Source organism: Lampetra planeri, chromosome 18, assembly GCF_965212315.1.
Source record: "Lampetra planeri chromosome 18, kcLamPlan1.2.h2, whole genome shotgun sequence".
Classification (NCBI taxonomy): Eukaryota; Metazoa; Chordata; class Hyperoartia; order Petromyzontiformes; family Petromyzontidae; genus Lampetra; species Lampetra planeri.
In genome coordinates, this window is record NC_136124.1 from 13,989,122 (window position 1) to 14,001,940 (window position 12,819).

General features: G+C 57.0%; 1 protein-coding gene across 1 annotated transcript in view; it reads left to right on the forward strand.

Annotated features, from left to right (window-relative positions):
- LOC144723750 (uncharacterized) overlaps positions 1 to 12,819 on the forward strand; it is a 241,233-nt gene that overhangs the window by 133,158 nt on the left and 95,256 nt on the right. The window contains exon 4 of the mRNA XM_078602681.1: positions 529 to 665. Coding sequence (XP_078458807.1) covers positions 529 to 665 — 137 coding nt within the window. The remainder of the gene's footprint in view (positions 1 to 528; positions 666 to 12,819) is intronic.

Below are 12,819 nucleotides of genomic sequence, written 5' to 3' on the forward strand. Positions count from 1 at the left end.
AGTACTAATGTGTATTGTAATTTGTTTCATATTTTTGTGCTTCAAAAACCAAAAAAAAAGGTCAGAACGGATTAACCGGATTTACATTGAACCCTATGGGAAAATGTGCCTCGGTTCACGACCAATTCGGTTCACGACCAGAGTCAGTTCACGAATTAAGTTCGTGAACCGAGGTATCACTGTACAGTACTGTACTGTACTACTGTACTGTACAATACTGTACTTACTGTATTGTACAGTTCACCCGTTTGAGTGCTTACTGAAGTCATCTCAAGCAAGGTTAGTGTTCTCTCTTTATACATTACTATACTGTACAGTACTAATGTGTATTGTAATTTGTTTCATATTTTTGTGCTTCAAAAACCAAAAAAAAAGGTCAGAACGGATTAACCGGATTTACATTGAACCCTATGGGAAAATGTGCCTCGGTTCACGACCAATTCGGTTCACGACCAGAGTCAGTTCACGAATTAAGTTCGTAAACCGAGGTATCACTGTATGTGTGCATGTGTGTGTGCGTGTTTACAGGGCATTGGCAAGGGTTCCCTGTGGTGCATTGACCCCGAGTACCGGCCCAGCCTGCTGCAGGCCCTGCGCAAGACACCCTACCAGTCCTACTCACACGTCTTCCATACGCCGCCAGACTCCCCACCACCACTCGCCAGGTGAGGCATAGCCTGTGTCCCCGCGTCCCTGTGTCTCCGTCTTCCCGGGTCCCCATGTCACGATGTTACCATGTTACCACATGACTGTCTTCCCCTTGACCATCTTCTCCTGTCTCCCTGTCCCCATATACCCGTGTCACCGTGTCCCCCGTGTCACAGTGGTGACCGGGTTCGTTGTGTTAGAGCACTCACCACCGAGCCACCACTCTACCCTTTATCTGCATACCACTATCAAACACCGCACGCAGCCGTCTATGAACAAGGCGGTCAATTACTCACATTGAATATTTAGTCAATCCTGCTATGAATTACTGGACGTTTACATAATTCTGGAACAGAGAGGCCATGGACCAGATGAGACAGAACGTCTTCTGCATCACATGAGACAAGTGTTGTGCATCTGACAATACATGAAATGATAAAAGAGTTGTGTATCTGATCGAGCAAGTGTTCTATCACAAACGAGACCGAGTTTTCACTATCGGACAAGACGAGGATCCTGTATCAGATGAGGAATGGGGGTGTATTGATATGACACAGGTTTTGTATTGGATGAGACGTGGGTTCTGTATTGGATGAGACGTGGGTTCTGTATTGGATGAGACGAGGGTTCTGTATTGGATGAGAGAGGGTTCTGTATTGGATGAGAGAGGGTTCTGTATTGGATGAGAGAGGGTTCTGTATTGGATGAGACGAGGGTTCTGTATTGGATGAGACGAGGGTTCTGTACATTTACACGGCCATGATGAGACTCCACTTGGCTCATGTGCAGTAACGCGCTCAGGGGAGCGGCCGCACTGCAGAGGACGCCACACGCAGTGCGGAGTGGGGCTCCGCACAGGACGTCAATGAGCTCAGAATGTTCCGGTGACTTGGGAGCGCTCATGGCCAGAGTTGGAAATTGAGAGGTGAAGCGTCCATTGCCTGCTCATGGATGCTGTGGCTCTGGTCTCTCTCGTTTTTTGACGTTCTGATTTTCAATGCTCCGTTTGGTGCGAAGCCCCCCGTTTACCCAGCGCTTCCCACCATCCCACTCCCCTCGTCCTCCTCTTCTCTCTCTCACTGCACTCTCTTCTTTCCCTCCTCTCTCATTAATCTCACTCCATCGACTTGATTTTACTTCTTTCTCTTAAGTCTCCCTCTTTCTCTTCTCCTGTCTTGGTCTCCTCTTCTCCCACCTCTCCTCCTTTCCTCCCTCTCCTTTTTAAATCCTTTATATTAAGTTCGCTTGCTTGCTTGCGTGCTTGCGTGCTTGCTTGCTTACGACCGTGCAAATCTTTCAGTCGTTTTTTAACCCACTTCCCGTGATCCAATTGAGCTGACATTTTCCACACAGACTCGTTGTGCGTGACAATTAATTTTCACTGTTTAGGGAATTTTTTTAAATATTTAACTACCAATTGCTTAATGCTGGCAGACAATCATCTGACCCATAGGTGGCAGCCATCTCAAGCCAGAGGACGAGAGGACTCTAGCCGCCACGCATATAAAGGATTTAGAGTGAAAAACTTTGTTTTTACGGGTTAATTTTTTCTCCTCTGTCCTCTGCTCTAATTCTATTCTCTTGCCATCTCTCCCTCCCTCTCTCCCTTCTGTCTCTGTATCCCGCTCGCCCTTCTCTCCGCGTCTCCCTCTCTCCCTTCCTGGCATTCCGCGTCTTGCAGTCCAAGGGTTAACGTGGGTGTAGTCGCCGCAGAGATAATGTGGTAACCACGGCGACGATTGGCGCTTGCATCAGCGCAGTTGCTAAGCAACCAACAGGCTCCATACGGCGCCCGTGAAGCGCCCGGGTAAGGCAAGGCTGCTGCCTGCGGCCTCCAGGAGGTTGGGGCAGCGGGGGAGGGGAGTGTGTGTGTATGTGTGTGTGGACGTGTGTATGTGTATACAGACGTGTGTGTGTATGGTCGTGTGTGTATGCAGACCAGCTCCAGTTTAATAGCAGAGGTCTCACTCCGAATCAGTCGAGCGGCAATATCTTTTCATTGGTTGCGTAACGCTGTGTGGAAGCTACCTGGTCTGTCGCTCCGCACGAAGCTTCAAGTCTTCTCGGCCACAGTCATTCCCTCCCATCTCTACGCTTGCGAAACGTGGACGCCCTTAATGGAGCATCTCCGCCGGTTGGAAACATTTAGGCTGGCCTGCCTACGATCCATCCTGGATTTAACCAGGCTGGATTGTGTGAGGAGCTCACAAATCCTTGAAAGATCTGGGCAAAGTCCCATCGGTGAGCTCCTCCGGCAGGCAAGGCTGCGTTGGCTGGGTCATGTAGCCCGCATGCCCAGCCACCGCATGCCGAAACACCTTTTGTTCGGCCGGATCGAGGGGGCTAAACGGGCGCGGCACGGGCTAGAGAAGAGATGGAGTGATGTGGTACAGGTGGACGTGGAGCTGAGTGGACTTGCCGATGACTGGTACCAGCGGTGTCAAGATCGGCCTCTGTAGAGGATGCTCGTGAAGGACGCTACTGGGCAGTTGGAGGCAGTCGCCCTCCAGCAACAACGGAGGGCGGAGGAGCGACGCTCACAACAACGAGCGTAGCGCCGGGTGGCTAAAGCACAGCAAGTTGGCACAGTATGGGCACAGGCGGTGCATCAGCCAGTCATCTCGGTCATCTCAGTCTGCCCCGTGACCTGCCAGCGGGCGTTCGACACTTCACGTGGCCTCAAGGTGCACATGGCCTGGCACAAGCGTCGTGGTGACGTCACCGCCAATTAGTGGCGAATGGCGGTTGTTGTTGTTGTATGCAGACGTGTGTGAATACAGAGGTGTGTGTAGGCGTGTGTGGACGTGGATGCAGACGTGTGTAACTTTGTAGTTATATGTGTCATAATATTTAACACATGCTAAGCACCTTTTGATCTGGGCTCAATTTCTTGCCATGTACATCACAGTGGCACATGGTATCAGAACCTGGCTTGGGCTTCCTCTCGGTAGATTTAGCTTTAAGTGAGTACTTTGATGTGGTTGTTAAATGAGTACTTGATGTGTTGGTTTGTACAAAGTCGAAAGTGAAAGTGCAGCATCGCGTGGCTTCGGTGAAATACCACGCGGGCTTCAATAGGTGCTCGCTAACAAGAGACCACCCTCTTGTCTGGGGTAGCAGGCAGGGTGGTGGTATAGTGGGTAACACTCGCGCCTCTATGCAACAAGGGGGCTGGGTTCGATTCCCGGCTCGGGCTTCTTTTTGCGTAGAGTCTGTACGTTCTAACTCTGTTCTTCTGCATGGGTTTGCTCCGGGTTCCTCAGTTTCCTCTCGTCGCGAACGACAAAAACAAAGACCCACCGTATAGCCTGTAATAGACTGTTGGAGCAAGTGATGTTAGTGAGCATCTATGAAGGCTGGCACGGCACACGAGAGGGTGGGTGGCCAGCACCACACTCTCTGTCTTTATGTCTCGAGTGCCGATGTTTACACACCGCATCAGGTACTCATTTGAGGCTGAGTCGACCTAGGGGAGGCCCAGTACCGGTTCAGATAATTGTCGAAGGTGTTGGCCGTGAGCAGGAATCGAACTCGGGTTCGTAGCGCAGCGTGCCAACCGCTATACTACCACTCCCCACACACATTGTTACCGGTATTGACCAAACATCCCAATGCCGAAAAATTACCTGCAAATTATTCAAATGTGATTGCACAACAGCAACATCGCCCCCTTGTGTAAGAATCTGGCAGGGCCCTCGTGAAAGAGTCGGGGACTCAGTGAGGCTTTCGTGGGTAAACAAGCAAAATAATAATAATCACATCATCTACATTCTGTTTAACGTACCCAAGGCAGGTCAGTAATTCCGGAAGTATCAAAGTCTCTTCACGTGTTGCTCCTTACCTCGTTGACCCTCTATGTTTTAAGCTAAAACATTGACGGGTTTTCCTTATTTTTTTTTTCCCATTGTTGGCAGCTTCCATGTTTGTCTGAGAATGATGTCTTCATTTCTACTTCACCCTTTCCTTTCTACAGAAAATGCACGCAACTCCATTTACATTTAACCACTGCAGTCACCTACCCTTGCTCTTTTTTCCTTTGCCAAGTCTTCTCGATGATATTAAGGACTCACGGTTTCAGGGCCCCCGAGGAATCCCTTTATGCAGGGACAGCCCCCTGGCACATTCAAAGTGGAGAAGGTAGCCGGAGGTCAGGGATAGATGACCTTGAGAGACGGTGAGAGAGCAGCTCCCGGAACACGCTTAGCACACGGCTCCTCCCTCGTGTGTCAATGTGTGTGTATGTTCATTTTTTTGTCAGTGTGTGTATACATGTGGGGATCGGTAGTCCAGTAGCAGATCGCGCATCGCACTATGAACCCGGCGACCCGAGTTTGATTCCCGCTCACGGTCAACACCAGTGACAGTTATCTGAACCGGAGATGGTGTGGCTAGGACCACGCTGGGCTGCCTTGACCTCCAGTGCTGATGTTTATACACCTCACCATGTACTTAAGACTGGGTCAATCTTGGGGAGGTCCAGGAACAAATTCAGTTATCATGTTGGCCCTGAGCGCGAATTGAATTTAAGTCACTGGAGTCATAGCACAGTGCCCTAACCACTACACCGCCGCTCCCCACATCAAAACACATATACTTAACAAATATAAAGATCCCCCGTATAGCCTTTACAGATTGTTGGAGCAAGGGCTGTTAGCGAGCACCTTTGAAGGCCGACACGGCACACGAGGGGGTGGGTGGCCAGTACCTCGCCCGGCCGCCTTTGTCTCCCCAGAGGTGATGTTTACACACTGAACCAGGTACTCAATTGAGGTTGAGACGACCTAGAGGAGGCCCAAGACCGGTTCAGATAATCGTCACTGTTGTTGACTGAGCGAAAATCGAACTCAGGTGGGCAGATTGAGAGTGCAGTGTGCTAACCGCTACACTACCGCTCCCCACTCTATGTACACAAACACGCCATCACACACTCCTTGCATATGTGGGGGTCGCTAGCCCCCGAGATCCCTCCCTCGATAATGCCAACGGCCGGGCTAACATCACCAATCGCCCCCCCGCTGCTAAGCGAACCGCTGCTAGGTTCCTCACCCATGGTGTAGGAGCCGTCGCCCGAGGATTCCCCTCCACCGCGGGTCCGCGTAGCAGGCATGGTTAATTACGTACGCGCACACCCACACACAGCTCCACACGCGATACCCACTCTTGCGCCGCTCTGCGCCGCGCTGGCCGCTCACGTTACGATCGCGCACCTGGGGTACGCCGATTACGCACGCCGAGAGCTTACGCAAGTAACGAGCACACGTAAGCGGGGTTGGGGGTCAGGGGCCCACCACCGCGCCGCACTTTACGCATACAACGACCACACACCCGCGAATGCAGTGCACGCTAATACCACGTTCAAAAACACCCAACAACACGGTTTTGTTACTACGCTCGAGATTTTATTAGCCCTTGTTAACCCACCGAGCCACCCGTGTGTGTGTGCGGGCCAGCAAGGCGCTTCTAACCCACTCTCTGGTGGCGTGCAGCCCTATTCTATGCTGCGCTCTCTGTTAAACCGCTTTCCTACTCGTCCTTACCCCGAACTAACCCTCTCCTACGGATCCTACTCTCCGCTCTGAGGTGTTGTAAGGCGCGTAATACGATACCGTCTGTAGTTCTTGGTGACCTTGCGGCGCTCAGATCGTCCTGCAGACAATCTAGCGGCTCGCCCGATGACTCCCTCGTCGCTGACTCCGTGTCAAAACTCCAGGAGAAGAGAGTTCCCTACTGCCCCTGCGTTTTCTTTTAAACTATTCACATCAAAGGCTAGGCGCCCCCGTCCCGACCGCCTTGGTCTCTCGACCAATCCTGAGCCTAGGATTTCCCGCTCTTTTGCGATCCCGCCGGCCTTTGACCTTTCGACCAATCAGTCGCCCCGGGTCCTGATCCCAGCTATCTGCCCTGCTGACCCGTGTTTGTGTTTGTATGCGTTTCTAACTGCGGGGCTCTCTGAGCTCGCCGTGGTCGTGCGATCTCAAATCCGCCCACGGCGCCGCAGTGTTACTTGGCCTGGGAAGGGTCCTGTCCAATTCCCTGGCCCTGAGAAATCGTGGGGTAACCCCCCGAGGGGGCCCTCGGGTGAAAACTCAGGGTAGGTGACCCGACCACGAGGCCCTACGTGGGTGCGGGTGCGTGCTTATGTGGGGGGGGTGATGGGGGGCAGTGCGGTGGTGGAAGCCGGGCGGCTCCCTGGCTCGGCAGAGCGGCCCCGTTGCTGTGGCACCACATAGCCCCCCGGGGTGCCAGTCCCCGTCCCGGGTTGACTGGAGCACCTCGCCTGGGTTGCCCCCACGAGGTATCGCCGCGGGGTCCGCGGGATTCGCCCGGCCCTTGTGGCTGGCCTCGGGGGTGGCGGCTCCGTCTCCTGGGGCTCCGGCGGTGGTCTCCTCCTCCATTCCAACGGCTCCCCTCGGCCTCTGGCACCTGCGGGCTGGGGAACAAACTCAGAGGCGGTGGGGTTTAAGGGTCGCCGTCCTCGTCGCCCCCGGCCCCGCCCGGGGCCCCTCGGAGCCCGGGGCTCCGTGGGGCCCATATACTGCGCGAGGCCCCCGGGCACGGGGGGTGGGGGGACCCCGGGGTTTCGGGGTACTTGGACGGCGGGGCTCCCCCCCTCGGGGGCTGCTCACCACGGCTTCAGTCGGCGGATGTTGACCACCATCTCCCGGCCCCTTTCTCCTCCCTGAATCAGCACCGTCCATGGTGAGATCTGCCGTCTCACAATCCAGGGTCCTCGCCAGTAGGTGGTCAGCTTTCCCACCTGTCCGGCACCGACGCGGGGAGTGTACAGCCACACCTCGGAGCCCGCAGTGTAGAAGGGGGGCTCCATACGGGGTCGGGCGCCCTGCTCTTGCCGCTGGTGCGCGGCCTCTCCGTGCGGGTAGGCTCGGCCCCTGGCCCCTCGCAGGGTCTCCAGCAAGTGCTCCACGGGGTGGCTCCCTTCCTCCCGTTGCGGCGGAGGGACACCGAACAGCAGATCTGCGGGCAGGCGAGACTCGCGACCAAACATCATTAGGAACGGGGTCTGTCCTGTAGATGTGTGAACGGCGGTGGTGTAGGCGAACAGTGCATAGGGGAGGTGTTCGTCCCAGTCCTGTTGATTCGCGGCCGCCATGCGTTTAAGCTTCCCGGCCAGAGTCTGGTTCATCCTCTCTACCATCCCGTTCGCCTGGGGGTGATACGCCGTGGTTCGGTCCTTCTGGATCCCGAACTCTCGGCACAGCGCCTGGAATAGTTCGGCCTCGAATTCACTACCCTGGTCGGTAATGACTCGTTCGGGGATCGCGCACTTAAGTACGTAGTTTTCCACGAAGGCCCGGGCCACTACGAGGGCTGTTTTATCCGGGATAGCCACCGCCACGGGGTAGCAGGTGAAGTACTCCACCGCTACGAGAATATATCGGTTGCCCCGGTGGGATCGTGGAAAGGGCCCCTGCAGGTCGATTCCGACCAACTGATTCGTCCGACTGACTCGGAACGGCCTCAGGGGTACCTGGTACCTCGCCGGCTTTTGCCCACACTGCTGACAGGCTCGGCAGCCCTGCACCCAGGCGGCCACATCTTGCGCCAATTTAGGCCAGAGATACTGGCGACGCAGAGTCTCCCGGGTGCGCCGTTCCCCATCATGGCCCCCGAGCGGGTGGTCGTGTACCAGTCGTAGTAGTTGGGGTCGCACATGGGCGGGAACGCAGATGCACCCCGGCTGCCCAGCGTCGGCCAGTTCCCTCACCACCCCGTTTTCTACACACAACCGGGCATACAAACCGCTCCAGGGCCCTGGTAGTGCATCCTTCTTCTCTCGCAGTGCCGCCTCCACCGCCGCCAGATCCGGATCCCGCTGCTGGGTTTGTCGCAGCTGCTCGTCGTCCAAGCCCAGGAAGGCGCAGCCGACATCCTCTTGGATCCGCCCGGTTGGGGTGGGATGATCCGTCTGTCCCCGGGCTCCTTCTGCAGGGGTTCCTGCGGCGCACACCGCACTCTCTCTCGGGGGGGGGAGTTTAGTTTCCGCGCGCTCCTTGGGTTCTGCTGCCTGGCGGCAGCATCCCCCCGTGAAACACGGGCAGGCGTCTCCCTCCCTCGTCTCAGCGCGCACCGCGGGCCAGCTTGACAAGGCGTCCGCGTTCGCGTGTGTCCGCCCCGCTCGGTACTCGATCTGCAGGTTGTACTCCTGCAGCTGCGCCAGCCATCGAGCCATCTGCCCCCGCGGTTCCTTGAATGTAAGGAGGAACTGCAGTGCATAATGATCGGTGCGCACACGACATCTCCTGCCGTACAAGTACGGTCGGAACTGTTTACACGCGAAAATCACGGCATACAGTTCCTGACGGGTTACGCAATAGTTCAGCTCGGCCCCGCTCAGGGTCCGACTGGCGTACGCGATGACCCGATCCGTCCCACCCTGCACTTGCGACAGCACCGCGCCCAGCCCACTGCTGCAGGCGTCAGTATCCAAAATAAAATCGGTGGTGAAATCCGGGAAAGCCAAGGTGGGGGTGTGGGTGAGGTGGTCTTTGAGTGTGGTGAAAGCCGTCTGACAGGCCTCCGACCACTGATAGGGGTTCTTAGGGGAGGTGAGTTGGGTGAGGGGGCGTGCAATCTCACTGAATCCCTTTACAAATCGACGGTAATAAGTGGCGAGTCCCAAGAATGACCTGATCTCCGTCAGGTTCCTCGGCCGCGGCCAATCCACTACGGCACGCACCTTCTCGGGATCGGTGCTCACCCCTGCCTCGCTGACTCGGTGTCCGAGGTGCCCCACCTCGCGCTGCGCAATGTAACACTTACGCGGCTTGAGCTTGAGATGGGCTGCTCGCAGTCGCTGGAATACTTCCTGCAGCCTGGACCAGTGTTCGGACAGCGACCTACTGAACACTATTACGTCGTCCAGGTAAATCAGGCACTGTTCCCACTGTAAGCCCCGCATCACCAACTCCATCAACCGCTGGAACGTCGCGGGCGCGTTAGTGAGTCCGAACGGCAACACTCGAAACTCAAACAGGCCCATCGGGGTGGTGAATGCTGTTTTTGGCCGATCCTCCTCCGTCATCTCCACCTGCCAGTAACCGGACGCCAGATCGAGGGTGGAAAAATACCGCGCTCCTGCGAGACTGTCGAAGGTGTCGTCGATGCGGGGTATGAGGAAGGCATCGCCGAGCGTGACTGCATTTAGTTTACGGTAATCGACGCAGAACCGGGTTGACCCATCCTTTTTCGTTACTAGTACCACTGGGGCTGACCAGGGGCTCGCCGAGGGCTGAATTATGTTATCGCGTAGCATATCCGTGACTGCCTCTTTGATCTGGGTCCGTTCAGGCGCGCCCACTCGGTATGCGGGGAGTTTGATGGGTCGGGCTGCACCTGTGTCAATTTGGTGCTTGACCAGGTCGGTCCGGCCCACGTCCGAATCGTGCTCACTGAACACGTCGGCGTACTCCCGCAATAACCCGCGCAGCTGATCGGCCTCCCCCTTAGGTAAGGCTGCCCAAGGCACATGTAACGCATCCTGCAGTGGAACAATCTCGGCTCGGGGGGTCGGGCCGACCCGCCAGGCCAGATCCTGGCTGTCCTCGGGGCGGCCAGGGTCCTCCGCCCAGAGTGCGAACACCGAGTCGTTCGAGTGGCGAGCGTGCAGGGGGTGTACGGTGGCTACCGGGGTGCGTCGTCGTATCATTGCCGGGGTACTGTGTGGGTTAAACACACGTATAAACAGCCGGCCCCCATCTGCGTTTACCAGTGTGGCTGACCCTACCACCCCGTATCGCGATGCCAACTCCGGGTGAGGAGTCAGCATTACCTCGCCCGATGGTCGGTGGGTTGGGTCGGTGGAGAGGGTTGCCACTGGCACCAGCATCTCGGCGAGAGGTCCGATGGTGACGGCCGACACCAGCGTAGCGGCCACGGGTGTGAAGCGTGGGCGATTCGGCCCCTGTCCTAGGAACGGAATCCGCTCCCCGCTGCCCTCCACCGTAGCGCATCGTTGCCGGGGCTGTACGTTAAGTCCCAACTTTTCCAGGAGGTCCGTTCCTGCAATGCACTCGTGGCACAACACACTCGACACGTAGAATTCCTGTGTGCACACCTGGTTTCCTAGACGGACCTCGAGGGAGACCTTCCCCAGCAACCCCATCCCGGCTCCGCTTGCCGTGTGCAGCGCGCGATCCGGGGCCTGCAGACAGCCCACGTCCACCCCGAGCATGCTGCAGTGCGCGGCGCTCATGAGAGAGGCCACGGCGCCCGTGTCCAGTAGGATCCGGGTGTGCTGCCCGTTCACCTGGCCTTCCACCAGCGACGTGGCTCCCGTTATCCCTGCCACCAGCTCCCGCAGCCAATCGCCCGAGGTCCCCGCGCCCTTGGGTGTTGTCGTTGTAACCTGTTTATGGATCACTCGCTCGCCATTATTCTCATTATCGTCTATTTGTATCGGGACCGCGTCGATTGCACCCCTAGTTGGTCCGCTCACTAGGAGGCGTTGGAGTTTAACCCCCTGCGCCTGCCTAGCTCGGGTAATTTCAGGACAGTCTCTCACTAGATGCCCTCGGCGATCGCACATATAACATGCCCGGGGAGGGGGGGCGGCTCCGTAGTGGGCCCCCTGCCCACTCCCTCCCCCCCCATTACGCCGCTGTCCACCCTCCGCCTCTAGTCGGGCTACCCTCCCAGATAACCCTCCCACCGTGGCGCGTAGGTCCCCCATTTCGGATCGGATGGTCTCAACGGAGGATTGAAGTTGGGTCATATTTTTATTCGTTTCCTCGCGTACCTGGGTTACCCTCTCACCTACGTGGGTTACCCTCTCACCTACTTGGTTTACCTTGTTGTCTATCTGGGTTACCTGGCCGGAGACATCCTTTATACCCGTTTGTATACCGGCAACCCATCCCGGGGTTGTCTCGCGGGACACTGGAGGCTCTCTTTCCCGGCCCCTTACCGTCCTCGCGAGCTCCTGTTCCTCCTCCTCGTCTTCCGAGAGCAGGCTCGCAATGGCGCGCTCTCGTCCCAGCCCTCGGAGCTGCGCGCGTTCGCTGTGAATTTTTTCACACTTACGTGCGCGCTCGACAAGGGCGTTAAAGGGAAGACGTGGGCAGCTCATGTCTGGCTGCCACCACGCCGTGCGAGACAGGTATCGCTGGATTTTCTCGGCGGCCAGTTCCTCAATAACATCAGTTGCGTACCCCGGGCGTGCGATCTTTGTTAACTCGCGCACATCCTCGGCGTAATCACGTAGATCCTCGCCAGGTTGACGACGGCGCGCCTCTAAGGCCGATTTTGCTTCCTCCTCGTCACGCGTGCCAAAACGCTGATCGAGTCGGCGCATCAGCTCCTCTAGCTGTGTCTGTGCGCTCGCGGGTAACGCTTCTACAAAATCGGCTGCCCACCCATCAAGATTCATATTAAGTTGACGTACTGCCTGCGCGTCCGTCCATCCATTAATTTCCTTGGCCCCTAAGAGATTGCGGGCGAATGCCTTCCACGAAGGGGCCCCCCGGCCGGTAAATATTAGTCTTATTTTAGCGTGAGGTAACGCGGGGGTCCGTACCGCTTCTGACACCAATCTGTGGGGGTCGCTAGCCCCCGAGATCCCTCCCTCGATAATGCCAACGGCCGGGCTAACATCACCAATCGCCCCCCCGCTGCTAAGCGAACCGCTGCTAGGTTCCTCACCCATGGTGTGGGAGCCGTCGCCCGAGGATTCCCCTCCACCGCGGGTCCGCGTAGCAGGCATGGTTAATTACGTACGCGCACACCCACACACAGCTCCACACGCGATACCCACTCTTGCGCCGCTCTGCGCCGCGCTGGCCGCTCACGTTACGATCGCGCACCTGGGGTACGCCGATTACGCACGCCGAGAGCTTACGCAAGTAACGAGCACACGTAAGCGGGGCACACGCCGACACAACGACTCAAGTTGCCGCCGCCGTGCGCGTGAGACAAACCGTACAACAATGCGCAGCCGATTACGCGCTCGAGCCGCGGGGTTGGGGGTCAGGGGCCCACCACCGCGCCGCACTTTACGCAAGTAACGAGCACACGCAAGCGGGGCACACGCCGACACAACGACTCAAGCCGCCGCCGCCGTGCGCGCGAGACAAACCGTACAACAATGCGCAGCCGATTACGCGCTCGAGCCGCGGGGTTGGGGGTCAGGGGCCCACCACCGCGCGCACTTTACGC